Here is a 25,684-nt window from a genome sequence, read left to right as displayed (position 1 = left end):
TTGGACACAGTCCCTGTCCCACGCAGGGTTCACAGTCTCAATCCTCATTTCACAGTTGAGGTAACTGAAGCACAGAGGAGTGAAGTGACTTGCCCAAAGTCACACAGCAGACAAGTTTTCTCCATCTCTCCACAAAACATCCCAGTGAAAGAAGAACGGAATTCACTATTCCCATTATATAGATGAGGAAACTGAGACCCAGAAAGGTTAAGATCTAGTGGAAAGAGCCCCGATCTGGGAATCAGAAGACCCCCCCTGACTCAAGGACCACAGGCCTGCTGGGTGACTGTGGACAAGTCACTTCACTTCGCTGGGTCTCAGATTCATTCATTCATTCAATGGTATTTATTGAGCGCTTACACTGTGCAGAGCACTGTACCAAGCGCTTGGGAAGTACAAGTTGGCAACATATAGAGACGGTCCTTACCCATCTGAAAAATAGGAACAATAATCCCTCCCACTCACCACCTCACAGGGATGTTGTGGAGATAACACACGGCAACTAATGTCACACAACTTTGGAAAAATAAATGTGCGGGATTATCGCCCAAGGCGGGGAGGGACAGGAGAGGGAGCCTTCAAGGTAGAAATCCACGGGCTGCGTGGCTTCCTCTCCACTGGGCCTCCCTCGGGAAGCCCCTGACCAAGAGTCACTTTCCCCATCCCTCCCCACAGATGGAGTCGGAACTGGAGCGCTTCCACAAGAAGAACGTCCAGCTGGAACTGAACATCACTGAGCTGCGGCAGAAACTCAAGGCCACAGACCAGGAGATGCGCAAGGAGAGACAGAAGGTGTGAGGGAGGATCGGGTCCCACCAGAGGGTCGGAGGGGATTTCCGGCCACAAACTCCTCTCCCTCCCTCTCCCTCTATTCCTCCTTTCATCCCTCTTTCTCCTCCCTAGACTCTCCCTAGCATCCTCACTGCCTCCTCTCCCCACCCTGACCATGGATGTGGCCTATGGGACAGTCTGGATGAAAATACTTCCTTACCTGCCGCCTGATTTCCCCTGCCCATCTTCACGCCCTATTTAACGGGTTCGTGTGACAGATCGGAAAGAGCCCTCGTCCCTGTCTCCCCGCCCCTGCCCTCCCTGTGCCCTGTGGTCCAGCCGGTCTGGATCTGGGCCCCTCGAGGATGGTGTCCGTCCACAGGAGCGGGACCTGGAGTCTCTGGTCAAGTGCTTCAAGATGGACTTGCACAACTGCGTCGGCTTCATCCAGGATCCCCGGAAGCTGAAGGACGGGATCCGCGGACTCTTTGAGAAGTACGTGCAGGAGGCCGACATGGTAAGTACGTTTGCCCCCGCGGGACACGCGACCCCCGACCCCTGTGCCCCAACCACCCTGACCCCCGTGCCCCGGCCGGCCAGGTGGAGATCGTCGGGGTGGACACAGATCTGCAGCAGGAGTACATCCGGCAGCGCGAACACCTCGAGCGGAACCTGGCCACGCTGAAGAGGAAGGTGGTCAAGGAGAATGAGCTCCATAAGACGGACAACGTGCGCATAATGCAGGTACACGCCCCTTCCTCCGTGCCCTGGGACTCCCTTCTCTTTGTGAGGGCAACATTCGGGCGGGGGAGTCAGGGAACCTGGGTTTTAATCCTGGCTCCACCACATGACCTTAATAATTATGATACTTGTCAAGCGCTTTACTATGTGCCAGGGACCATACCTTAGATGAGTCACCTAATTTCCCTGTGCCTCAGTTCCTTCATTTGTAAAATGGGGATCTAATAGGTGCTCTTCCTCCCACTTAATAATAATAATAATAATAATGATAATATTTGTTAAGCACTTACTATGTGCTAAGCACTATTCTAAGCACTGGGGAGGATACAAGGTAATCAGGTTGTCCCACGTGGGGCTCACAGTCTTAATCCCCATTTTACAGATGAGGTAACTGAGGCACAGAGAAGTAAAGTGACTTGCCCAAAGTCACACAGCTGACAAGTGGCGGAGCTGGGATTTGAACCCGTGGCCTCTGACTCCAAAGCCCGGGCTCTTTCCACTGAGCCACGCTACTTCTCTAACCCCCGGTGGGACATGGACTGTGTCTGACCTGATGGTCTTATACCCACCCTAGTGCTTAGCATACGGTAAGAGCAGAATAAATACCACAATTATTGTTAGGGCGGGGCAGAAAGGGGGCAGGAATTATAGGATGAGGACCGGCGGGGAACACGGCTGTCAAAGAGAGTCGCCACCACGGTCTTTTCAGCCCTGAGTGGAAAGTCTCATGTCTGTGATGAGTAAACTGAGGGAGCCACGGCCCCCATTGGCCCCCAGGAGGCCAACCCACTGGTCACAAGTCCTGGACTCTTTGGCCCCAACTGTGACTCTACCTCCCCGTGGAACCCCATCCTCAACCTCCTCATCCTCGCCCAGCTGCCTCTGGCCCTCTCACCCCAACACGTCCTCCTCCGCCTCCACCCGTACCTCCGTGCCGCCTGGTCCCGCCCCGCCATTTCCCACCCCAGCCTTCTCTCGCTCCCCCCTCTCCCCTCCTTCCCCTCGCCCTGCAGCTTCCCAGCCCTTCCTCTCCCCACCACCCCCCTGCCCCATCCCAGCAGTCAGAGAGGGTGGGGAGAGCTGGGGGCTTGGAGGAGATCCAACAGGGGGCCGAGCTACTCGACCTGTCCACCCCGGAAACTGGCACAAACCCCGAAACTGATGTACAGCCCTTCTGGGCTCACCCCAGGGCCCAGTCAGTCACGGGAGCTAGTTGGGATTCTTAGCCGGCTGGGAGACCTCCATGAAGCTGGGGGCAGGAGACTGGGTTGGCTAGGCTTGGGCCCAGTAAGCAGAGCAGGGGCAGCGTGTAAGGGAAAGCCTAAAAAGCAGCACTGGGGACGTTGGGCAGTGAGGAACCCCAGCAACCCTGGTGTCAGAGGTTTGATATGGGTGGGACGACAGGGGAGCACCGAGTGAGGACAATGCTTCCTCATCTTTTGTTTTTCCAGGGGGCCTCCCAGTCCTCTCCTCTCCCCTTCTCTGTTTCCCCCCAGGGCTCCCCCGGGGTCTCTGTCTGTTGTGGAAGGGGCTGCAAGCAGTAAGACGGAGCACCCCCACCCCACCACTTAGGATTTCCCCGATCCCCTCAAAGCTCCTCCATCCCCGCCACCCATCCTTCTCCATCCCCAGAGCCATCAATTGCCCCCCGCAGCTGTAGCTCCAGCCTGACAGGCCATCTGGAACTTCACTTCCGGTTTTCAAAACGGGATCCTGTTTGATTTCCTGCCCATTTTTCCAACTCTGGATCTCTGCCCCCGCTCCCAGTCTTCCGGAGGGCGGCTGCTCTTTCCCCAGCCTCTTCGCGGCCCCCAGATCTCGGTGGAGGCCTGCGGGAGCTGTGCCTTGGTGGTCCTCTTCCCCCCCCCCCCCCCCCCCGCTGCCTCTTCCTCCTGTCCCCAACACAGCTGGACAGTGCTCTTGGGGAGGGGTTGTTCTGACCCAGTTTCAGGCTGAATCGAGGTCAGTGTCTAAAGCAGTGGGGATAAACATTTGCAGTGAGGTCAGACGAGGCACTCAATCGATCAGAAGATTCTCAAGCGCCGTCTCTGAAGGGCCTGAAAGTTATTAATTAATTAATGATGGCATTTGTTAAGTGCTTACCGTGTGCCAAGCACTGTTCTAAGCGCTGGAGGAGGATACAAGGTGATCAGGTTGTCCCACGTGGGGCTCACAGTCCTCATCCCCATTTTACAGATGAGGGAACTAAGGCTTAGAGAAGTTAAGTGACTTGCCCAAGATCACACAGCAGACATGTGGCAGAGCCGGGATTCGAACCCATGACCTCTGGTTCCCAAGAGCATGCTCTTTCCACTGAGCCAATTATTCATTCATTCATTCATATTTACTGAGCGCTTACTGTGTGCAGAGCACTGTACTAAGCGCTTGGGAAGTACAAGTTGGCAACATATAGAGACGGTCCCTACCCAACAGTGGGCTCACAGTCTAGAAGTCTGGCAATTATGTAATGGCTCCCCTGAATTTTTGAGGGAAAGGGGAAGAGAGGAGGATAGGGCCCTTCCAGGGACCGTAAAATTAATCCAGATAGCCTGTGCCCAAGCCTGGTCTCAGTGGGCGGAAGCATGGGCCCCAGGGCCAGGCCCTGTGATGTTGGGTAGGGACCGTCTCTATTTGTTGCCGACTTGTACCGCCCAAGCGTTTAGTACAATGCTTTTCACACAGCGCTCAATAAATACGATTGAATGAATGAATTGATCCAGAGAATCAGGCCTGGCTAAGCCTTGACTGGTGCTTCCCCCGCCATCTCTCCGGGGGAGACCTGGGCCTGGAAGAAGCCAGGGACCAGTGGGAGCCCGGGCCCGACGAGATCAGGATCATCTGTCTGCCTCGTGTTCGTGTTTGGAAAATCCCTGTGACTGTGGAGCGAAGAGGCCCAAAGCTGGCCCCCTCCCTCCTGGGATCTTCAGGCCCGAGGGAAGCCACCTCAGCCTCCTGCCATCACTTTCACTCCCCCAAACCCCCCTCTCGCCCTCGCCCCTCGCCCCCCGCCCCCGCCTTCTGGTTCAGCCAGAGCCAGTTTCGGCTCTGCCGGCACAGGCTCGGGCAGATCTTTATGGGTTTTTTAAATTTTCCCAGGAATCCCGGAGAGCTGGGAGAGGGAGGGACTCAGGCCTCATCCTCCCTCCTGTCCCTGAGGACCTGTGTGGAAAAGCCGCGTTCAATCCGGCCGAGCCCTGCTGGGCCAACCCGGAGTCCTCATTCACTCATTCAGTCGTTTTTATTGAGCGCTCACTGTGTGCAGAGCACTGTACTAAGCACTTGGGAGAGCATGATGTAACAATAAACTGACACGTCCCCTGCCCACGAGCTTACGATCTAGAGGAGGAGACAGACATTAATATAAATGACTATATAAATATTTGTGTATATAATAAATAGATATATAAAATATAAATAGTACTTGTGATAAATTACAGCTATAAAAAAAATTACAGATATTTACAATTTACAGATAATTACGGGGTAGCCCCCAGCGGCCAAGGCCACCTTGTCCGGTGGCCCCGGGCCACTCCGCACCCACGCCCCTGGCTCTGCCCCCAATCCCCACCCTCTCACTGCTCTCCCTGGGCTAATTCATTCGTTCATTCGATCGTATTTATTGAGCGCTTACTGTGTGCAGAGCACTGCACTAAGCGGCTTGGGAAGTCCAAGTCGGCAACATCTGGAGACGGTCCCTGCCCAACAACGGGCTCACAGTCTAGAAGGGGGAGACAGACAACAAAACAAAACATGGAGAGAGGGAGGAAGAGGAGGGTGGGAGAAGCAGAGCTGGAGTGCTGTGAGGGGACAGAGAGGAAGCGGAGGGCAGGGGAGAGCCGGGGTGGACAGGCAATAAGACCAAGGCCTCATGTGAAGCCCAAATTGGCACTGGGGTAGGAAAGAGGCGACGGGAGAGGAAGAGAATAAGCCTGGACAGACTGAGCCCCTTCCTTCCTCTCCCCCTCATCCCCCTCTCCATCCCCCGCATCTTACCTCCTTCCCTTCCCCACAGCACCTGTATATACGTATATATGTTTGTACATATTTATTACTCTATTTATTTATTTATTTATTTATTTATTTATTTATTTATTTATTTATTTATTTTACTTGTACCTATCTATTCTATTTATTTTATTTTGGTAGTATGTTTGGGTTTGTTCTCTGTCTCCCCCTTCTAGACTGTGAGCCCACTCTTGGGTAGGGACTGTCTCTATATGTTGCCAGCTTATACTTTCCAAGTGCTTAGTACAGTGCTCTGCACACAGTAAGCGCTCAATAAATACGATTGATTGATTGATTGATTGGACAACAAGGCAGCCATCCCAGTCCTCCTCCCTCTCTCCTTCTCTCCCTCCCTTCAAGAGGAGAGGAGAGCTTTTACCGTCCTGGGGCCCACTCCCACCCCTGGTCCCAAGGCTACGGGGCTATCCCACAGCCAAGCTTCCAGGACCTACTTCCAAGCATGCCCGCGGATTTTACCGGATTTTGATGTTGGAGAAGCAGAAGAAAGGTGGCACCAGGACCCGGGGTGGTGGGCGGGGCCCGGGTGACATGGAGGCCAAGCTGGGGGACAGCAGTGGCACTGCTGAGGAATTGAGAGGGAGGGAAGTATGAGAGGCCGTGAGGTAGAGAGAGAACAGCAAGTGGAGCGTGTGAGTGAGGGGACCCGAAGGGTGACTGTGCCGGGGAAGGGAAATGGGGGAGGAGGAGGAGAGTGGGCATTCATTCATTCATTCAATTGTATTTATTGAGCGCTTACTTTGTGCAGAGCACTGTACTAAGCGCTTGGGAAGTACAAGTCGGTCCCTACCCACCAACGGGCTCAAAGGATTGAGGACTGAGATAGTGGGGTTCAGAGATGGCACACTAGGCCGTGTGCCCAGGGACCAAAGGCTGGGGGAGCCGGGGGCACTGGGGATTTGGGGGGGATGGTCCCCGAGTCCAGCAGGACTATCTCAACCCTGCCCCAGATCTAGCAGGCTGAGATCAGTAGGTCGTGGGTTCTAATCCCGGCTCCGCCACCTGTCTGCTGTGTGACCTCGGGCAAGTCACTTCACCTCTCTGGGCCTCAGTTCCCTCACCTAGAAAATGGAGATGAAGACTGTGAGCCCCATGTGGGACAGGGACTGTGTCCAATCTGATTACAGCATGGCGTAGTGGATAGAGCCTGGGTCTGGGAATCAGAAGGTCATGGGTTCTAATGCCGGCTCTTCCATTGGTCTGCTGTGTGACCTTGGGCAAGTCACTTAATTTCTCTGTGCCTCAGTTATCTCATTTGTAAAATGGGGATTAAGATTGTGAGCCCCCCACATGGGATGATCTGATTACCTTGTGTCTACCCCAGCGCTTAGAGCAGTGCTTGGCACATAGTAAGCGCTTAACAAATACCACAATTATTATTACTATTATTATTACCTTCTATCTACCTCAGAGCTTAGAACAGTGCCTGGCGCATGGTAAGCACTTAACAAATCCCATTATCATTATTATTATTATTATTATTATTATTATTATTATTATTATTATCTCAGACTGGAACAGAGCTGATGGGCCCAAACCCTCACATTCCCACCTCCATCCACCCTGGAGTCATGGGCTGGGACAGCCCCCTTTCCGAGGGTCTGGAAGACCGGAGAGCTGGATGAAGGGGCTGAAGGGGAGGGGGGGTCAAATAAGCGCTTAGTACAGTGCTCTGCACACAGTAAGCGCTCAATAAATATGATTGAATAAATGAATGAATACCAAGCCCAGGAGGGCCCCTTCCTCCCATCCCGTTTTGAAAGCTGGGAGAAGACCATCTTCTCCGAACTCTTTCTCCACAGGAAAACGTGAGTCTAATCAAGGAGATCAACGAACTTCGGCGAGAGCTGAAAATCACTCGCACCCGAGTTCAACACCTCGAGTCAGCACTGAGGCTGAGCAAGAAAAGCAAGAAATCAGGGCCCCTGGACACAGGTGCAGACCCCGTCAGGTTTCCTTTGATGTTGAGGTTCCAGGAGCTGGGGAATTCCAGGCTCCTGCTTAGAGAGACACACTTTCTCTCTCTCTCTCTCTCTAACTCTTCCTGCTGCTATTGTTTAAGGTGAGGAAGGGAGGGAAAGAAATCTCTCAGCAAGGATCTGGGGGCTAAGGCAGAGACAGATGGCTCCCTTCCTCTAGGACTCGTATCCCTTCCCTGGTGGAAGAGGGGGCGGCCTGAGAACTTGGGGGAGGGGGATTTGGGGACCAAGCAGTGTTCTGGGGTCAGGAAGCTGTCGAAGGGATGGGCGCTGGGGAAGAGCAAAGAGAAGGGAGATGGAAGAGGGGGGATGGACCTAGCCGGGGGATGCCGTCTGGGCAGCGGGAAGGCTGGGAGAATGAGGGAATGATGCCAGCTGGGCAGACGGGAAGGTCGGCTTCTGGGCAGACAGGAAGGCTCGGCTCCCGGGCGGGAGGAAGCGGGAGTCGGGTCGGTCCGGGCTCCTAGAGGGACCATCCTGTCCTGGGCCTCTCCCCACAGCTCCCGGCGGGGATGTGCCCGGCGGCAGAGGGGTCACCAGGCTGAACCCGGAAGAGGAAATGGAGAGGATCATAGAAACACAGCGGGTGGAAATCAGGAGGCTGCGAGAGCAGATCCAGCAGCAGGAGCAGATTCCCGGCCTCCGTTCCCAAATAAGCACCTATCTCCCCTCCCTGATATCAGAGTAGCCCCAGTGCCTGGGTGGACCAACCTGGGACCCTGAGTCCCACAGCTAGGCCTGGGGTGCCTCAAACTGTTGAGCTGAGGCCAGGCTGGACGCCGGGACTTGGCTGGACCCCCCCCCCCGGCCTGTTGCTGCCGCTACTATCCCCCAATCGACCCTCCCGTCTCTCCCTCCTCCCTCTCTTCCCTTGAGGGCTTCAGGTGTCAAGGAGAAATGAATAAAAGTTTGTGACTACAGCTTGTCTGAGGTTACTGCGACTTAGCAGAAAGACCCTGGGCCTGGGATTCAGGAGAACCGGTTTCGAGTCCCACTCTCTCACTTGCCATCTGTGGGACTCTGGACAATTCACTTGTCAGGGCCTCAGTTTCCTCATCTGTTAAAATGGGGATAAAAATCCCTGCTGTCCCTCAAAGGGACTGTGGGACTGGGATCGCGTCCCATCCGCATATATCCGTGACTGCCCCAGTGCTTAGCACACGGTAAGTGCCTGCTGAATGATACTCATTATTATCCTCCAGGGGGGCTTCTGGGCAGAAGAAACTTAGATGGCTCCGCACGTCGGACCCCAGTGCTCCCTGCCCCCTGCCCCACGTCTGACCTAAGCCCTCAGGCTGTCTTAGGCACGGGAAATAGGGGTGGGGGGCGGGGATGCAGAGGGTCCCCAGACTGAGACCGAAATCTGGGATTGTGACCCCATGATGCAGGGGGGTCACGTGATACAAAGTGTCATCCCCACAGCCCCTGAGGAAAACGTGGAGGGAAGAGGAGCAGCCCGCAGCAGCCTACAGCCTTGGACGGTCAGCCCCACCGTCAGCACCATGGTCCACACCATCCAACCCTAGTCGCAGCCCCGTTCTGATGCCCAGACTCAGTCCCGCCCACCCAGGCCTGGCCCTGCCCAGAACTCACCTCCCTCTTGCCCCAGATACATGCCACTACTGAAAGAAAGAGGCCCAGTCTTGGGGAAGCCGGAAGCCCAACCAACTCTGGACTTTGGCCCCCTCAAGCCTGGGCTGCGGTCAATCTGGGCCAAACATCTTTGGCCTTGGAGGCCTCAGGGCTGCAGACGTAACTGGGCTGTCGCTCCACATGCTCCCCCTCACTCCCACCCCTTCCCTGGCTCTGGTGGGGGGGGGTCCCAGCAGCGGAGTTAGTTAAAAGAGTCGGCCACTCCAACCTCCAGCGGCCTCCCGAAGGAGAAAGGTGAGATGAGAACGGCCGGCCAGGTAGGAGAAAACGGAAGGGGAGGCAAACGGGAAAATGGAAAATCACACGTGGAAAAATCACAATGAGATGGAAGATCCAGGATAACAGGACACCCTTGGGAGACCGGGCCCAGGTAAAGGTCACCGGGCAGAGAGAAAGGAGAAAAACAAGAGGAAAAAAACACAAAGGAAACAGAGATAGCACTGGAGCGAGAAACAGGAAGGAACACGGACTGGAGAGATAATGTGGACTGGGGAGTGAGAGGAGATGGTGGGGAGGGAGAGAGGGGGCCGTGGGTGGAGGAGAAAGATCTGTTCGTCCATTCATTCATATTTGTTGAGTGCTTCCCGTGTGCAGATCACTGTACTAGTACAGTGCTCTGCACATAGTAAGCGCTCAATAAATACGATTGATGATGTACTGAGCGCTTGGGAGAGTACAATGGGAGGTGGGCAGAAGGGACGAGGGCAGGGAACTTCCCCGAAGAATTAAAGTGAACCAGTCCCAACTTGGCATCCGTGACCCTTGTTCTGCTGGAGCTGTTGAGTCTAGAATCCTGAAGAACAAGCACCTCTCCCTCCTAGCAATCATTATCTATCTCCCTTTAGACCTTTATTGCTTTTGTCGTGTAAAAAGCTTCCATCAATAATTAAACAGGAGCCAGGCCCCCACTCCCCACCCCGCCCCCACCACTGGGCAAGGGTCCCTGGTGGCTGAGGCCCGATTTCCTACCATCCCAGAGCAGGCTAGTCCCCCCACCGCCCCTCTCTGCCCCCCAAGACCCGGGCCCGAGACACCTCTCGGTTGACCCAGATGGTGTAGACGCACATGACGTTCCATAGGTCACGCTAAGTGATGTCACGGATGACCCCAAGACCCCCAAGAAACTTTTTGCGGAAACTTGCCAAGTCTAGAGAGCGTCTCTGCTGGCTTTCGAGCTGCTGCGTCCCCTTCCCGGGACCTGTGGACACGGGTGCCGCTTTTGAGCCGCGGCACTTGGCCACAAAAACCCAGCCTGAGGGAGGCCGGGAGTGGAAAATTAAGACACCTGACAGAAAGGTGTCCGGTGCTGCCTCCGTACCAGACTGGAAACTGGACTTAATGAACAATAATATAATAATAACGATTATCGGTTTGTCAGTAAGTGCCTTCTAAAGTCAAGAACTGTGCTAAGCACTGGGGTAGACACAAGATAATCAGGCTGTCCGGTGTGATTTTGGGCAAGTCACTTCACTTCTCTGAGCCTCAGTTCCCTCATCTGTAAAATGGGGATTAAGACTGTGAGCCCCACGTGGGACAACTTGATCACCTTGTATCTCCCCCCCAGTGCTTAGAACAGTGCTCTGCACATAGTAAGCGCTTAACAAATGCCATAAAACAAACAAACAAACAACAACGAGTTAGTGGGCAGTATCATTTGCGACTGTGTGACTCTACAACCAACTCTGTAACAGCAGGAGGCTCCCCAGACTCAGTGTGGCTGGGTCTGTGAGAGACTGGCTGCACAACTTGTACTTCCCAAGTGCTTAGTACAGTGCTCTGCACACAGTAAGTGCTCAATAAATATGATTGAATGAATGAATGACCCTATGACACACCGGAAGCCTGGGGTCCCCTTCCCCCTGCCATCCCCTTATCCTGGACCTGGGACCCCTGGAATTGTCCTGGGGTTGATGCAAAGGGGAAGGGATGCCAACCTAACTCTGCGCCCCGGTGGGATGTAGGGGTCCAGGGAGGAAGCTGAGAGAGGAGAGGAGAAAGCGGGGAGAGGAAGGAGGGAAGCGGCCAGGAGACTGTGAGCCCACTGTTGGGTAAGGACCGTCTCTATATGTTGCCAACTTGTACTTCCCAAGTGCTTAGTCCAGTGCTCTGCACACAGTAAGCGCTCAATAAATACGATTGAATGAATGAATGAAAGGGGGAGGGGGCAGCCAGACCATATTCCGCCCGGGCCAGGCGAGTGGATCCCGTTGTTTCCGGCTGGACTCGGGGAGGCCCGAGCGGCCCAGGCTCCACCCAGGCCAGGTGAAGGGACACGGCCGCCGAGCCAATCTGCTCCAGAGGCTAGGCCGGGCACCTGTTGGCGAGGATCTCAGGGCCGCCCCACCCCCAACCCGGTCCCGCCTAAAGGAAGTGCTATCAACAGCTCACCTGAGACAGGTGAGGCGACGCTCCCCGAATGGCTGGGCCCGGTCCACCCTGGCCTCCTGCTCTCTAGGCCGGACTCAGCTCTTCAGACGCCAGTGAGTGACAGACACCGGCCTTCCTCTTCCCCTCCCACCTCTCCCTCCATAACCCCCCCCAATTATATAATACTTACCTGGCAGGGGAGACACCACGATCACGAAGGTGGTTTTCCCAAGGTGAGGCTCAGCTATTGCACTGCGGCTGTGCCGACCCCTGCGATTTCCCCAAATGCGGGAAACTCGACTGCATAATTTGTGGCAGGTGGCGGGGGGGACCACGTTCATGCTCTGCCCTGTTTAATTTTTTGGAGAAGTAGCCCGGGCTTTGGAGTCGGAGGTCATGAGTTCAAATCCCGGCTCCGCCAATTGTCAGCTGTGTGACTTTGGGCAAGTCACTTCACTTCTCTGGGCCTCGGTTCCCTCATCTGGAAAATGGGGATTAAGACTGTGAGCCCTCCGTGGGACAACCTGATCACTTTGTATCTTCCCCAGCGCTTAGAACAGTGCTCTGCACATAGTAAGTGCTTAATAAATGCCATCATCGTCATCATCATCATAAAGATGGTATTTGTTAGGCGCTCACTATGTGCAAAGCACTGTTTTAAGCGCTGGATTATGAGGGGCTTCCAAACACCTGTCAGTTGCCTCCCTAGACCTTTCCCACCCCAGCCTGCCGTCTGTCTCCTCCACGAGCTTCCTTCCACCCCTCTCCTCTCCTCCACCACAGCCCTGCGGTCAGCGCCCGCAAACCTTCACTGTGCCTCCCCTTGGTATAGCCATCTTCCCTGACCGATAATAATAATAATAATTTTGGTATTTGTTAAGCGCTTACTATGTTCAAAGCACTGTTCTAAGCGCTGGGGAGGATACCAAGTGATCACGTTGTCCCATGTGGGGCTCACAATCTTAACCCCCGTTTTACAGATAACTGAGGCACAGAGAAGTGAAGTGAAGCTGACAAGCGGCAGAGTGGGATTTGAACCCATGACCTCTGACTCCAAAGCCCGGGCTCTTTCCACTGAGCCACGCTGCTTCTCTAAGGGACCGATGACCCGCAAGTCTCACACATACACACGTATACACACAGCTCACAATCCCTTTACCCAGAGTCACAACAGATACACACACGACACATGTCGAGTCATCCACGAATGCCAGTACCCAGTTGCTCAGTCAGCCGGGCCTATTTCTTTGCCTGCTCTCGACCTCCCTAAGCCCTCCCCAACTGGAGACCCCTCTGAGGGCCGGGCGGAGGGGTCAAGGCTGGGTCTCAGAGGAATTCTGGGGTCGTTAGGAACGGCTCGAATCCCTGTGGCTTTGGCTTTCCAGAGCTGAAGTAGGAAAGGAGGGGTGAGGAGTTTTCTCCCCATTTTAGAGACAGAAAAACTGAGGCCTAGACAAATCAGGTGACTCGACCACGGTCACGCAGTAGGGTGGCGGCCGGGCCTGGCTCCCCAGGTTCGCGTCTCGGCTCCGGGGGCCGGGTCCCACGGAGGGGCACGGCCTGCGTCTTGGGGATGACACGGCCTCCCCCCGGCCCACGAGGGTCTCCGGCCCAGCTGTACCGCTGCTCGTGGAGGCTCATCCTGGGCCCCCCGGCCCCGCTCTTCCCTCCCGCCGTTGGAGCCGGGTGGTGACAGGGACAGCGATGGGCTGAATGGGGCTTTATGTGAGGGGGGCCTCCCCTCCCCTGTCGTACCGCCCGTCGCTCCTCCCTGTCCGGCCCCCACGGCCCGCACTCCGGGCAGCCGAGGGCACCGGAGGTGGTGCGAAGGGAGCGGACCCCTGGCCGGGAGAGGCCTGGGGCAGGCTCTTCCGTCGGGAGTCACGCGTGGGTGAGTCCGGGCCACGGAGCGTTGGGGTACCGGAGGGGGACGGCAGCGGAGGGCCAGGGGTTGGGCAGAGGGACCAGGAGCGCGAGTCGTGGTCCGGAAGGGCCCGGCCCCACTGAGAACTTAGGTGAGCGTGGACATTTACTCCCATCCAAGCAGAGGGACTGCAAGATGTGCAGCGTGGCTCAGCGGAAAGAGCCCTGGCTTTGGAGTCAGAGGTCAGGGGTTCAAATCCCAGCTCCACCACTTGCCAGCTGGGTGACTTCGAGCAAGTCACTTCACTTCTCTGGGCCTCAGTTCCCTCATCTGGAAAATGGGGATTAAGACTGTGAGCCCCACGTGGGATAACCTGATCACCTTGTATCCCCCCAGCGCTTAGAACAGTGCTTTGCACATAGGAAGCGCTTAACAAATACCATCATCATTATTATTATTCTGAGGTGGAGGAGGAAAGGGGGCGGTACCAGTCCTTCTCTCCCCACCCCAGCGCTTAGTACAGTTCCTGGCGAACAGTAAGCGCTTAACAAATGCCATGATTTTGCAGTGTGGCTTAGTGGCTAGAGCCTGGGCCTGAGAGTCAGAAGGACTGGGTTCTAATCACCTGCCTGCTGTGTGACTTCAGCCAAGTCACTCAACATCTCTGGGCCCGTTACCTCATCTTTAAAACGGGGATTAAGAGTGTGAGCCCTATGTGGGACAGGGACTGTGTCCAACCTGATTAACCTGTATCTACCCCAGAGCTTCGAACGGTGCTTGGCGTCTAGTAAGCACTTAAGTACCGTTATTCTTTCCAGTGCTTAGAACAGCGTTTGGCACATAGTAAGTGCTTAGTGGAGACCATCGTTATTGTTATTACTATTCTCGTTATTATTCAATCTTTAAATTCTGTTCCACCTTAACTGAACATTATTTAAGTTCCGTCTTCCCCGGTAGACCCTACGCTCCTTGAGGACGGGGATCGCGTCTGTCTACTCTATCGTACTTTGTGAAGGCCAGCGGTGGGCACGGAGGGGGAGCTCAATAAATACCACTGATGGATCGATCGACGTCCTCCCCGCGCCAACCTGCTGCCTCTCTCCCATGTCTCCCATCTAGGTGACGGCCGCTGAACCGGGGGAGGGTCCCGGCTCCCCCAGCCATGCCGGCCGGCCCCCGGCCCTGACGCCCCTGCCCGGCCTATGCCCGAGCTGGAGGCCTGGCCCCCGGGGGCGGGGGGCACTCCGCCGGACGCTGGGCAGCAGCTGCAGCAGGCGGTGCTGGCGGAGCAGGTGGAGCTGTGGTGGTCCCAGGACCCCCGGCGTGCGACGCTCTGCTTCGGCCTGGCCGTGACATTGGTACTGGGCTGCGGCGCGGGCGGCGTGGCCCTGCTGTCGTCCACTAGCAGCCGGTCCGGCGAGTGGCGCCTGGCGGCGGGCACGGCCCTGTGCCTGCTGGCCCTGCTGGTGCTGCTGAAGCAGCTGCTCAGCTCGGCCGTGCAGGACATGAACTGTGTGCGCCAGGCGCGCCACGTGTCCGTGCTCCGCAGCGGGGGTGAGGCCGACAGCCTGGTGGTGATGGTCAGCGGCCTGGTGCTGCTCCTCTGCGGGGCCGCGCTCACCGGCCTGGCCGCCTCGGCCGACGCCCAGCCCCTCCCGGCCATGTTCACCAGCGGGGTGGCCCTGTTGACCACCGGCGCCCTGCTGCTGCTGGCCCTGCTGCTGTACCAGCTGGTCACCCGGGTCCACTGCCGTCCGGGCCCCTCCCCGGGCCCCGGCCCGCGCGGGGGCCTCGCCCGCGTCTTCACCATTTCCGGCCGGCTGTGGCCCGGTCAGCGGCCCACGGCCGCCTCCAGCATGGCCAACCTCATCTGACGGACGCCTCCAGCCACCCCCGCCTGCCTCAGGAAGCCGTCCCTCTACCCGTCGCCAAGAACTGCCCCGACTGCCCAACCCCACCTGATGGAAACTGGGCCCAACCCTAACACCGCTCGGGGCCGGCCAAACTGGCCCTGGCCACGGGCTTGTACGGTCTTCTACAGGTGGGAGGGGCAGTGGGAGCAAGTCCGGTCTGGGTTTGGAGCTGGCTCCCCTTATTTGCCTGTCTCCCTTGGATGTCTTTCTTGACCCCCTGAGGATCACGGCCTGATCCTCTATACATCCCATCCTCCACCCTGGCTCTGCCACTTTTCCTCTCCCTTCCGGAAGCCCCCCTCTATCCAGTCCCCTCCAGCCTGTAAATAAATGTTCAAACGGTACCCCTCACCATCCGGGCTGGGCCTCTTCTGTTTCCCCTCCAACGAGGGCGGTGGGATGCGGCAGAGAGAGGGAATTTCTAGGGATGGAGTCACGTGAAATGGAGGATCCTGGCCCTCCCCAGGACGGGAACCCCCAGACACCACAGGCAGTGGGGTACGGGCCGGGGGCTCCAGAACCAGGAGACCCGGCTGTCGCTTACTCCCCGTCACCCCCGCCTCCGAACAGGGGCCGCTGCCGGCCCGTGGACCCCGGGGAAGCCGCGGAGGGGTCAGGTGGAAAATGAGACGAAGCTACCACAAGTTGGTCATACACCCTTGTATTTTCCAAGGTGTTTTCACATTTATCGTTGCCTTTTCGCCACTTTCCAGCTGAGGAAACTGGGACACCGAGAGGGGAAGTGATTTCCCCAAGGTCACGGAGCAGGCCCGTGGCAGAGCTGGGATTAGAATTCGGGTCAGTACTCTCAATGCTCAGCCCTCTGCTCTTTCCTCTGGTCCCCTAATGCCCTCTTCCCCTCCCGTATTAATACCCCAGGCCCAGGCCAGACCCCGGCGAGGCCCGCGGTCCCAGGGGGCCTCTGCTCCTGCCAGGGGAGGACAGGGTAGATGGCAGTGCTTAATGAACATTCAACAGGTCCAGCAGAGCAGGAAGAGAAGGAGGACGGCGGGGAGTCAGAGAGGGAAATGAGTCTCACTGCCCCCAGGGTCTCCCCTGCCCACCGGTTCGATGTAGTTATCCTCGATGAAGCCGTCATCATCCTCTTCCTCCTTTGGGCGCCGGGGCCGGCCCTGCCCCTTCTCCCCGTCGGGCAGCGGGCGGTGGCGATAGCTGGCACGGTGGTGGCGGCACACGTGACACTTGGCGGCGAGCGCCAGGAGGAGGGAGAGCAGCACGGCCCCTCCCACGAAGCCCACCAGGTAGGGCCAGGGCCGGCCGCTACTCCCCGCCGGGGACACGGAGGGCACGGAGGCCGCTGGGGAGGGAGAGCGGGGGTCAGCAGCGAGCCGGCCTCTCCCTGTACTGGTCCGGAGGGCAGTTCGGGGCACCCAACCTCCCCGTCCTTCTCCCCCAAGCCAGGGATCTCCTCCCCCTTCCCATCCACCAGACCACGACTCTCCCCGCGTCCTTCAGAAAGCTCTCCCAGATTCTTTTTCCCCTTCCAATGACCATGGCCCTCATGGGGAAGCAGCGTGGCTCAGTGGAAAGAGCCCGGGCTTGAGAGTCAGAGGTCATGGGTTCTAATCCCGGCTTTGCCACTTCTCAGCCGTGTGACTTTGGGCAAGTCACTTAGCTTCTCTGGGCCTCAGTTCCCTCATCTGTAAAATGGGAATGAAGACTGTGAGCCCCAATGTGGGACAATCTGATCACCTTGTATCCTCCCCAGCGCTTAGAACAGTGCTTTGCACATAGTAAGCACTTAACAAATGCCATCATCATCATCTCCTCCCCCTTCCCATCCACCAGACCACGACTCTCCCTGCGTCCTTCAGAAAGCTCTCCCAGATTCTTTTTCTCCTTCCAATGACCACGGCCCTCAGGGGGAAGCAGCGTGGCTCAGTGGAAAGAGCCCGGGCTTGAGAGTCAGAGGTCATGGGTTCTAATTTTATTTATTTATTTATTTTATTTGTACATATGTATTCTATTTATTTTACTTTGTTAATATGTTTTGTTTTGTTGTCTGTCTCCCCCTTCTAGACTGTGAGCCCACTGTTGGGTAGGGACCGTCTCTATATATTGCCAACTTGTACTTCCCAAGCGTTTAGTACGGTGCTCTGCACACAGTAAGCGCTCAATAAATACGATTGAATGAATGAATGAATGAATGAATAATCCCGGCTTTGCCACTTGTCTGCTGTGTGACTTTGGGCAAGTCACTTCAGTTCTCTGGGCCTCATTCCCTCATCTGTAAAATGGGGATTAAGATTGTGAGCCCCACGTGGGACAACCTTGATTACCTTGTAACCCCCCCAGCGCTTACAACAGTGCTTGGCACATAGTAAGAACTTAACAAATACCAACATTATTATTATTATTATTATTGTACCCATTTACAACCTCCGCTTTCCCAACACATTTCGTTTTCCCAGTCACTTTTTCCTTGCCGCTATAAGTGATTTTGTCCATTTCTGCTTTTACACTGCGAGTTCCTTGGCAGTGGGGACTGTACTGAACCACCCCCCCCACCCCCCAAGTCCAATACAGTGCTTTTCTCACAATAGGTTAGAACGGTGCTTGGCACTGTTAATTATTAATAATAATAATAACGATGGCATTCATTAAGTGCTTACTATGTGCCAAGCACTGTTCTAAACGCCAGGGGTAGATAGAAGGTAATCAGGTTGTCCCACGTGGGGCTCACAGTCTTCATCCCCATTTTCCAGCTGAGGTCACTGAGGCACAGAGAAGTTAAGCGACTTGCTCAGAGTCACACAGCTGATCAGGGGCGGAGCCGGGATTGGAGCCCTCGGCCTCTGATTCCCCAGCCTGCGTTCTTTTCGCTAAGCCACGCTGTTTCTTTGTTATTAATATTATTAGTAGGTGCTCGATAAATACAACTGATTGACTGATGGATAAAGGCTGTGATCGATGGAGAAGAACTCACTTGGAGCCCATCCTCCCCTTCACCCCCTCTTCCCCGGCTGCAGACTCACTCTGGTTCCCTCCGACCGGTCCCGGCGTGGGCGAGGTAATGTCCCTCCTGGGTCGGCTCCTGGCCAGGAACCTGAGGGCCCGGCCCCTCAGCTCCGGCGGGGAGATGCAGTCCCCTGGCAGCCCTGGGAAACAATCATTCGGTCAATCGTATCCCTTGAGCGCTCAGTGCATGCGGAGCACTGTACTAAGCGCTTCGGAGAGTACGACACAACACTAGGACACAACTCCAGGAGGCCTTCACAGGCTGAGCCCCCTCTTTCCTCTCCCCCTCCCCCCCTGCCCTACCTCCTTCTCCTCCCCACAGCACCTGGATAGATGTTTGTACAGATTTATTACTCTCTATTTATTTTACTTGTACATCTTTACTACTCTATTTTGTTAATGCTGTGCATTTAGCTTTAATTCTATTTGTTCTGACGACTTGACACCTGTCCACATGTTTTGTTTTGTTGTCTGTCTCCCCCTTCTAGACTGTGAGCCCGATGTTGGGTAGGGACCGTCTCTATATGTTGCCAACTTGGACTTCCCAAGTGCTTAGTACAGTGCTCTGCACACAGTAAGCGCTCAATAAATACCATTGATTGATTGATGTATATATGTTTGTACGCATTTATTACTCTATTTTATTTGTACATATATAGTCTATTTATTTTATTTTGTGAATATGTTTTGTTTTGTTCTCTGTCTCCCCCTTCTAGACTGTGAGCCCACTGTTGGGTAGGGACCGTCTCTATATGTTGCCAACTTGTACTTCCCAAGCACTTAGTCCAGTGCTCTGCACACAGTAAGCACTCAATAAATACGATTGAATGAATGAATGAATGAACACTAAACTGACACATTCCCTGCCCTCAGCGAACCAGCCGGCATCAGTCGAAGCAGCGTGGCTCAGTGGAAAGAGCCCGGGCTTGGGAGTCAGGGGTCACAGGTTCTAATCCCTGTTCTGCCACATGTCTGCTGTGTGACCTTGGGCAAGTCACTTCACTTCTCTGAGCCTCAGTGACCTCACCTGTAAAATGGGGATGAAGACTGTGAGCCCCATGGGGGACAACCTGATCACCTTGTATCCCCCAGCATTTAGAACAGTGCTTTGCACATAGTAAGCACTCAATAAATGCCATCAGTGTTGTTATTCTCTGAGCCTCAGTTCCCTCATCTGTAAAATGGGAATGAAGACTGTGAGCCCCATGGAGGACAACCTGATCACCTTGTATCCCCCCCAGCGCTTAGAACAGTGCTTGGCACATAGTAAGTGCTTAACAAATGCCATCATCAGCATCATCATTCATTCAATCGTATTCATTCAATCATATTTATTGAGCGCTTACTGTGTGCAGAGCACTGGACTAAGCGCTTGGGAAGTACAAGTTGGCAACAGAGACATATAGAGACAGTCCCTACCCAACTGTGGGCTCACAGTCTAGAAGGGGAAGACAGAGAACAAAACAAAACATATTAGCAAAATAAAATAAATAGAATAAATATGTACAAATAAAATAAATAGAGTAATAAATGTGTACAAACATATATACATATATACAGGTGCTGTGCTGTGAGGAGGGGAAGGAGGTAAGGTGGGGGAATGGGGAGAGGAAGGAGGGGGCTCAGTCTGGGAAGGCCTCCTGGAGGAGGTGAGCTCTCAGTAGTGAGCTCTCAGTAGTGACTTGCCCAAAGTCACATAGCTGGCAATTGGCAGAGTGGGGATTTGAACCCATGACCTCTGCCTCCAAAGCCCGGGCTCTTTCCACCGAGCCACGCTGCTTCTCATCAGTCCCACCGCCTCCCTTGGGTAGGGACCGTCTCTATAGGTTGCCAACGTGTACTTCCCAAGCGCTCAGTCCAGTGCTCTGCACACAGTAAGCGCTCAATAAATGAATGAATGAATCCCCATTTTCCAGACGAGGTAACTGAGGCCCAGAGAAGTGAAGCGACTTGCCCAAAGTCACCCAGCTGACAAGTGGCGGAGCGGGGTATTTGAACCCATGACCTCTGCCTCCAAAGCCCGGGCTCTTTCCACTGAGCCTCCCGCCCACCAGCCCTCGTCCCTCTCCTCCCACTCCGGTCCCCCCTCTCCCCCCAACTCACCTCTGCTCAGCCCCCCACAGGCCCAGGCCTTTCCCGGGAGCTGCAGGCTTCGGGGCAGCAGCCGGCGGACCCAAGGGGGAAGGACGTCGTCCGGCCGTGGGGCGAGGATGGGGGGCTGGAGGAAGTTGGGGGGCACGGGGGCCAATGTTCCCTCAGAGCAGGCATCGGCGCCCTGCGGACAGAGCCACACCACCATCTTTCTCCATTTCCTGGACGGGTTCACCGAGGTCCAGAGAGGCGCAAAGTCACCCAGCAGGCCCAGGACCCCAGAATAATAATAATAACAATAATAACAATAATAATAATAATAATAATAATGGCATTTATTAAGCACTTACTATGCGCAAAGCACTGTTCTAAGCACTGGGGAGGTTACAAGGTGATCAGGTTGTCCCACGGCAGGGGCTCACAGACTTAACCCGGGCTTAGTACAGTGCTCTGCACACAGTAAGGACTCAATAAATACAATTGATTGATTGATTTGGAGTCGGAGGTCATGGGTTCAAGCCCCGGCTCCACCAAGTGTCAGCTGTGTGACTTTGGGCAAGTCACTTCACTTCTCCGGGTCTCAGTTACCTCATCTGGAAAACGGGGATTAAAATTGTGAGCCCCCCCCCCCGTGGGACAACTTGATCACCTTGTAACCTCCCCAGCGCTTAGAACAGTGCTTTGCACATAGTAAGCGCTTAACAAATACCATCATTATTATTATTATTATTATTCAAGCCCCGGCTCCATCAAGTGTCAGCTGTGTGACTTCGGGCAAGTCACTTCACTTCTCTGGGCCTCGGTTCCCTCATCTGGAAAATGGGGATTAAAACTGTGTGCCCCCCGTGGGACAACCTGATCACCTTGTAACCTCCCCAGCGCTTAGAACAGTGCTTTGCACATAGTAAGCGCTTAATAAATGCCATCATCATCATTATTATTATTATTATTTGCTGGGTGACCTTGGACAAGTCACTAACTTCTCTGTGCCTTGGTTACCTCTTCTGTAAAATGGGGATTAACACTATGAACCCATATGGGACATGAACTGTGTCCAACCTGATTTTCTTCTATCTACCCCAGCGCTTAGTACAGTGCCTGGTACATAGTAAGCACTTAAGAAATACCATAAAAAAAAGACCAGGCAACACCTTAGGTTCGGAGGAAAAAATGCAAGACTAGAAGCCATGACACCTGACTGCTAATCCCAGCTCCGCCATTTATTAATAATAATAATAATTTTGGTATTTGTTAAGCGCTTACTATGTGCAAAGCACTGTTCTAGGCGCTATTACTATGTGATCTTGGGCAAGTCACTTGTGCCTCAGTTTCCCCCTCTGTAAAATGGGAATGCAATAGCTATCCTCCCTCCTACTTAGACTGTGAGCCGGTTGAGGGACAGGGACTGTGTCTGACCAGATCATCGCGTATCAACCCCCCAACTCTTCCTTCTGGAGACTCCCCAAGGGCCTTGAATTCATCCAAACCCTAGTCAGAGGTCATGGGTTCAAATCCCGGCTCCGCCGTTCGTCAGCTGTGTGACTTTGGACAAGTCACTTGACTCCTCTGGGCCTCAGTTCCCTCATCTGGAAAATGGGGATGAAGACTGTGAGCCCCCCCCGTGGGACAACCTGCTCACCTTGTAACCTCTCCAGCGCTTAGAACAGTGCTTTGCACATAGTAAGCGCTTAATAAATGCCATTATTCTTATTCTTATTCTTATTATTGAGGCTTTTAGCTGCTCTACCTTCCCCCCAACTCCCTGCCCTCCTCTCCCCCGCCCACCCACCGGCCATCCAGGTGCTCAGGGAGCCGCAGGAGTGACGGCCCAAAAATGATAATAATGAAAACTGTGGCATTCGTTAAGCCGTTACTATGTGGTAAGCACTAAGAAGCAGCGTGGCTCAGTGGAAAGAGCCCGGGCTTGGGAGTCAGAGGTCGTGGGTTCCAATCCCGCCTCCGTCACTTGTCAGCTGTGTGACTTTGGGCAAGTAACTTGACTTCTCTGGGCCTCAGTTCCCTCATCTGGAAAATGGGGATTAAGACTGTGAGCCCCACATGGGACAACCTGATCACCTTGTATCCCCCCAGCTCTTACAACAGTGCTTTGCACAAAGTAAGCACTTAACAAATACCACCATTATTATTATTATTATTATTACAGTGCTTGGCACATAGTAAGCGCTTAACAAATACCACAATTATTATTATTATTACTACAGTGCTTGGCACATAGTAAGTGCTTATCAAATATCACAATTCTTATTATTATTATGACAGTGCTTGGCACATAGTAAGCGCTTAACATATACTACCATTATTATTATTATTATTATTACAGTGCTTGGCACACAGTAAGTGCTTAATAAATACCACAATTCTTATTATTATTATGACAGTGCTTGGCACATAGTAAGTGCTTAACATATACTACCATTATTATTATTATTATTATTACAGTGCTTGGCACACAGTAAGTGCTTAATAAATACCACAATTCTTATTATTATTATGATAGTGCTTGGCACATAGTAAGCACTTAACATATACTACCATTATTATTATTATTATTATTATTACAGTGCTTGGCACACAGTAAACGTTTAACAAATACTACCATTATTATTATTATTACAGTGCTTGGCACATAGTAAGCACTCAACAAATGCCAACGTTATTATTGTTATTATTATTACTACAGTGCTGGGCACATAGTAAGCACTTAACAAATAGCACAATTATTATCATTATCATTACAGTGCTTGGCATATAGTAAGCGCTTAACAAATACCACCATTATTATTATTATTATTATTATAGTGTTTGGCACATAGTAAACGCTTAACAAATACCACAAGTATTATTATTATTATTATTACAGTGCTTGGCACATTGTAAGCACTTAAATACCACAGTTATTATTATTATTACTACAGTGCTTGGCACATAGTAAGCGCTTAACAAATACCACTATTATTATTATTACAGTGTTTTGCACATAGTAAGTGCTTAATAAATGCTATCATTATTATTAGCAGTATTATTAACAAATACCACAATTATTATTATTACAGTGCTTGGCACAGAGTAAGCGCTTAACAAATACCACCATTATTATTATTACAGTGCTTGGCACACAGTAAGCGCTTAACAAATACCACCATTATTATTATTACAGTGCTTGGCACATAGTAAGCGCTTAACGAATACCACCATTAGTATTATTACAGTACTGGGCACGTAGTAAGCGCTTAACAAATACCGCCATTATTATTATTACAGTGCTTGGCACAGAGTAAGCGCTTAACAAATACCACCATTAGTATTATTACAGTGCTTGGCACAAAGTGCTTAACAAATACCACCATTATTATTATTACAGTGCTTGGCACATAGTAAGCGCTTAATACTACCATTATTATAACAGTGCTTGGCACGTAGTAAGCGCTTAACAAATACCACCATTATTATTATTACAGTGGTTGGCACATAGTAAGCGTTTAACAAATACTACCATTATTATTATTATTACAGTGCTTGGCACATAGTAAGCGCTTAACAAATACTACCATTATTATTACAACAGTGCTTGGCACATAGTAAGTGCTTAACAAATACTACTATTATTATTATTACACTGGTTGGCACATAGTAAGCGCTTAACAAATACTACCATTATTATTACACTGGTTGGTACATAGTAAGCGCTTAACAAATACTACCATTATTATTACAACAGTGCTTGGCACGTAGTAAGCGCTTAACAAATACCACCATTATTGTTATTACAGTGCTTGGCACAGAGTAAGCGCTTAAGAAGTACCATTATTATTATTACTATTATGAGGTCAGCAAACCTGAAGCTGTGCCCCAGCGCCCTGTGAAGTGGAGAAGCCCCTCTGCCCCCCGACCCCGCAGGCCCCCCGCATCCGTCACCTGGCAGGGGCAGCCAGCCCGGACCACGGAGCCGAGGAGAAGGAGCCTAAGCGCGCCCACCGCCATGGAGCCCTGCGGACAGATGGGCAGTGACCCTTTGACAGTTGCTTTTGGGGGCCCACTGGCCTTGACCTTTGACCCCGGCCTGCCCCTTCCCTCCCCATAGAGCCATTGGGCAGTGGCCGGCCCAATGCCCCCCAGGACCACACAATGGCCAGTACTGACCCCTGCCACCTGATCCTTGGGCCTGCCCCTTCCCTCCTTGCAGAGCCACCGGGCAGTGGCCGGCCCAATGCCCCCCAGGACCACACAATGGCCAGTACTAACCCCTGCCACCTGGTCCTTGGGCCTGCCCCTTCCCTCCCCATAGAGCCACCGGGCAGTGGCCGGTCCAATGCCCCCCAGGACCACACAATGGCCAGTACTGACCGCTGCCACCTGGTTCTTGGGCCTGCCCCTTCCCTCAGACCACACAATGGCCAATGCTGACCCCTGCCACCTGGTCCTTGGGCCTGCCCCTTCCCTCCCCGCAGAGCCACCGGGCAGTGGCCGGCCCAATGCCCCCCAGGACTGCACAATGGCCAGTGCTGACCCCTGCCACCTGGTCCTTGGGCCTGTCCCTTCCCTCCCCATAGAGCCACCGGGCAGTGGCCGGCCCAATGCCCCCCAGGACCACACAATGGCCAGTACTGACCCCTGCCACCTGGTCCTTGGGCCTGCCCCTTCCCTCCTTGCAGAGCCACTGGGCAGTGGCTGGCCCAATGCCCCCCAAGACCACACAATGGCCAGTGCTGACCCCTGCCACCTGGCCCTTGGGCCTACCCCTTCTCTCCCCATAGAGCCACTGGGCAGTGGCTGGCCCAATGCCCCCCAGGACCACACAATAGCCAGTGCTGACCCCTGCCAACTGGCCCTTGGGCCTACCCCTTCCCTCCCCATAGAGCCACCGTGCAGTGGCCGGCCCAATGCCCCCCAGGACAACACAAAGACCAGTGCTGACCCCTGCCACCTGGCCCTTGGGCCTGCCCCTTCCCTCCCCATAGAGCCACCGGGCAGTGGCCGGCCCAATGCCCCCCAGGACCACACAATGGCCAGTACTGACCCCTGCCACCTGGTCCTTGGGCAGTGACCCCCACCTGGGCCAGTGGAGACCAGTGGAGGTCAGTGAAGGTCAGGTCTCCCCCTCCACCCCAGGCCCACTGACCACTCCCATCTTGGGCCGGGCAGGGTGGGCAGCCCCTGACCTTTGCCCTCACCCCCCCCCCCTCAGCCGGTACCTGGACAATTGGGTGGGGGGCACCTCTTCCGGGACTTAGGGATCCAGGGAGGGGGGGCGGGTCCTGGGCCTCACCTGGCTGGGCGGGCCG

The 25,684-nt window shown here is 54.0% G+C and overlaps 4 protein-coding genes and 1 non-coding gene across 11 annotated transcripts in view; 4 read left to right on the top strand and 1 right to left on the bottom strand.

Moving 5' to 3' along the window:
- The window catches only part of CFAP57 (cilia and flagella associated protein 57), a 36,227-nt gene extending 28,025 nt beyond the window's left edge, over positions 1 to 8,202 (top strand). For both annotated transcript variants that reach the window (XM_038766237.1, XM_038766238.1), the window contains exons 19-23: positions 676 to 792; positions 1,154 to 1,288; positions 1,372 to 1,515; positions 7,338 to 7,470; positions 8,015 to 8,202. In XM_038766237.1, the coding sequence (XP_038622165.1) occupies positions 676 to 792; positions 1,154 to 1,288; positions 1,372 to 1,515; positions 7,338 to 7,470; positions 8,015 to 8,202 (717 nt within the window). The remainder of the gene's footprint in view (positions 1 to 675; positions 793 to 1,153; positions 1,289 to 1,371; positions 1,516 to 7,337; positions 7,471 to 8,014) is intronic.
- A 1,070-nt stretch (positions 8,203 to 9,272) lies between these two features.
- TMEM125 (transmembrane protein 125) lies at positions 9,273 to 15,660 on the top strand. Of its 5 annotated transcripts, none has more exons than XM_038766289.1 (2): positions 9,273 to 9,401; positions 14,518 to 15,660. In XM_038766289.1, the coding sequence occupies exon 2, from the start codon at positions 14,601 to 14,603 to the stop codon at positions 15,270 to 15,272; it is 672 nt and encodes a 223-aa protein (XP_038622217.1). In that variant the 5' UTR covers positions 9,273 to 9,401; positions 14,518 to 14,600; the 3' UTR covers positions 15,273 to 15,660. The 5 variants fall into 5 exon arrangements, with proteins under 5 accessions (XP_038622217.1, XP_038622214.1, XP_038622216.1 ...); XM_038766286.1 differs by having other exon boundaries at positions 9,273 to 9,537; XM_038766288.1 differs by lacking the exon at positions 9,273 to 9,401 and adding an exon at positions 11,364 to 11,647.
- LOC119945348 lies at positions 11,717 to 11,882 on the top strand. Its single transcript, XR_005456217.1, has one exon. It is a non-coding gene; the product is annotated as a U1 spliceosomal RNA (small nuclear RNA).
- A 296-nt stretch (positions 15,661 to 15,956) lies between the features above and the next one.
- On the bottom strand, positions 15,957 to 25,614 carry C24H1orf210 (chromosome 24 C1orf210 homolog). Of its 2 annotated transcripts, none has more exons than XM_038766298.1 (5): positions 25,595 to 25,614; positions 24,318 to 24,389; positions 20,394 to 20,565; positions 18,308 to 18,430; positions 15,957 to 16,629 (listed from the first exon to the last, which is right to left on the bottom strand). In XM_038766298.1, the coding sequence occupies exons 2-5, from the start codon at positions 24,381 to 24,383 to the stop codon at positions 16,328 to 16,330; spliced, it is 663 nt and encodes a 220-aa protein (XP_038622226.1). In that variant the 5' UTR covers positions 24,384 to 24,389; positions 25,595 to 25,614; the 3' UTR covers positions 15,957 to 16,327. The 2 variants fall into 2 exon arrangements, with proteins under 2 accessions (XP_038622226.1, XP_038622227.1); XM_038766299.1 differs by lacking the exon at positions 25,595 to 25,614 and adding an exon at positions 25,420 to 25,503.
- TIE1 (tyrosine kinase with immunoglobulin like and EGF like domains 1) overlaps positions 24,382 to 25,684 on the top strand; it is a 28,362-nt gene continuing 27,059 nt past the window's right edge. The window contains 5 exon segments of the mRNA XM_038766166.1: positions 24,382 to 24,460; positions 24,586 to 24,738; positions 24,851 to 25,023; positions 25,361 to 25,487; positions 25,588 to 25,590. Of these exon segments, the coding sequence (XP_038622094.1) occupies positions 24,382 to 24,460; positions 24,586 to 24,738; positions 24,851 to 25,023; positions 25,361 to 25,487; positions 25,588 to 25,590 (535 nt within the window).

The sequence above is a fragment of the Tachyglossus aculeatus genome, chromosome 24 (assembly GCF_015852505.1).
Source record: "Tachyglossus aculeatus isolate mTacAcu1 chromosome 24, mTacAcu1.pri, whole genome shotgun sequence".
Taxonomy (NCBI): domain Eukaryota; kingdom Metazoa; phylum Chordata; class Mammalia; order Monotremata; family Tachyglossidae; genus Tachyglossus; species Tachyglossus aculeatus.
The sequence above is the reverse complement of the archived record's forward strand: the minus strand, read 5'-3'. Positions and strand labels throughout refer to the sequence as shown.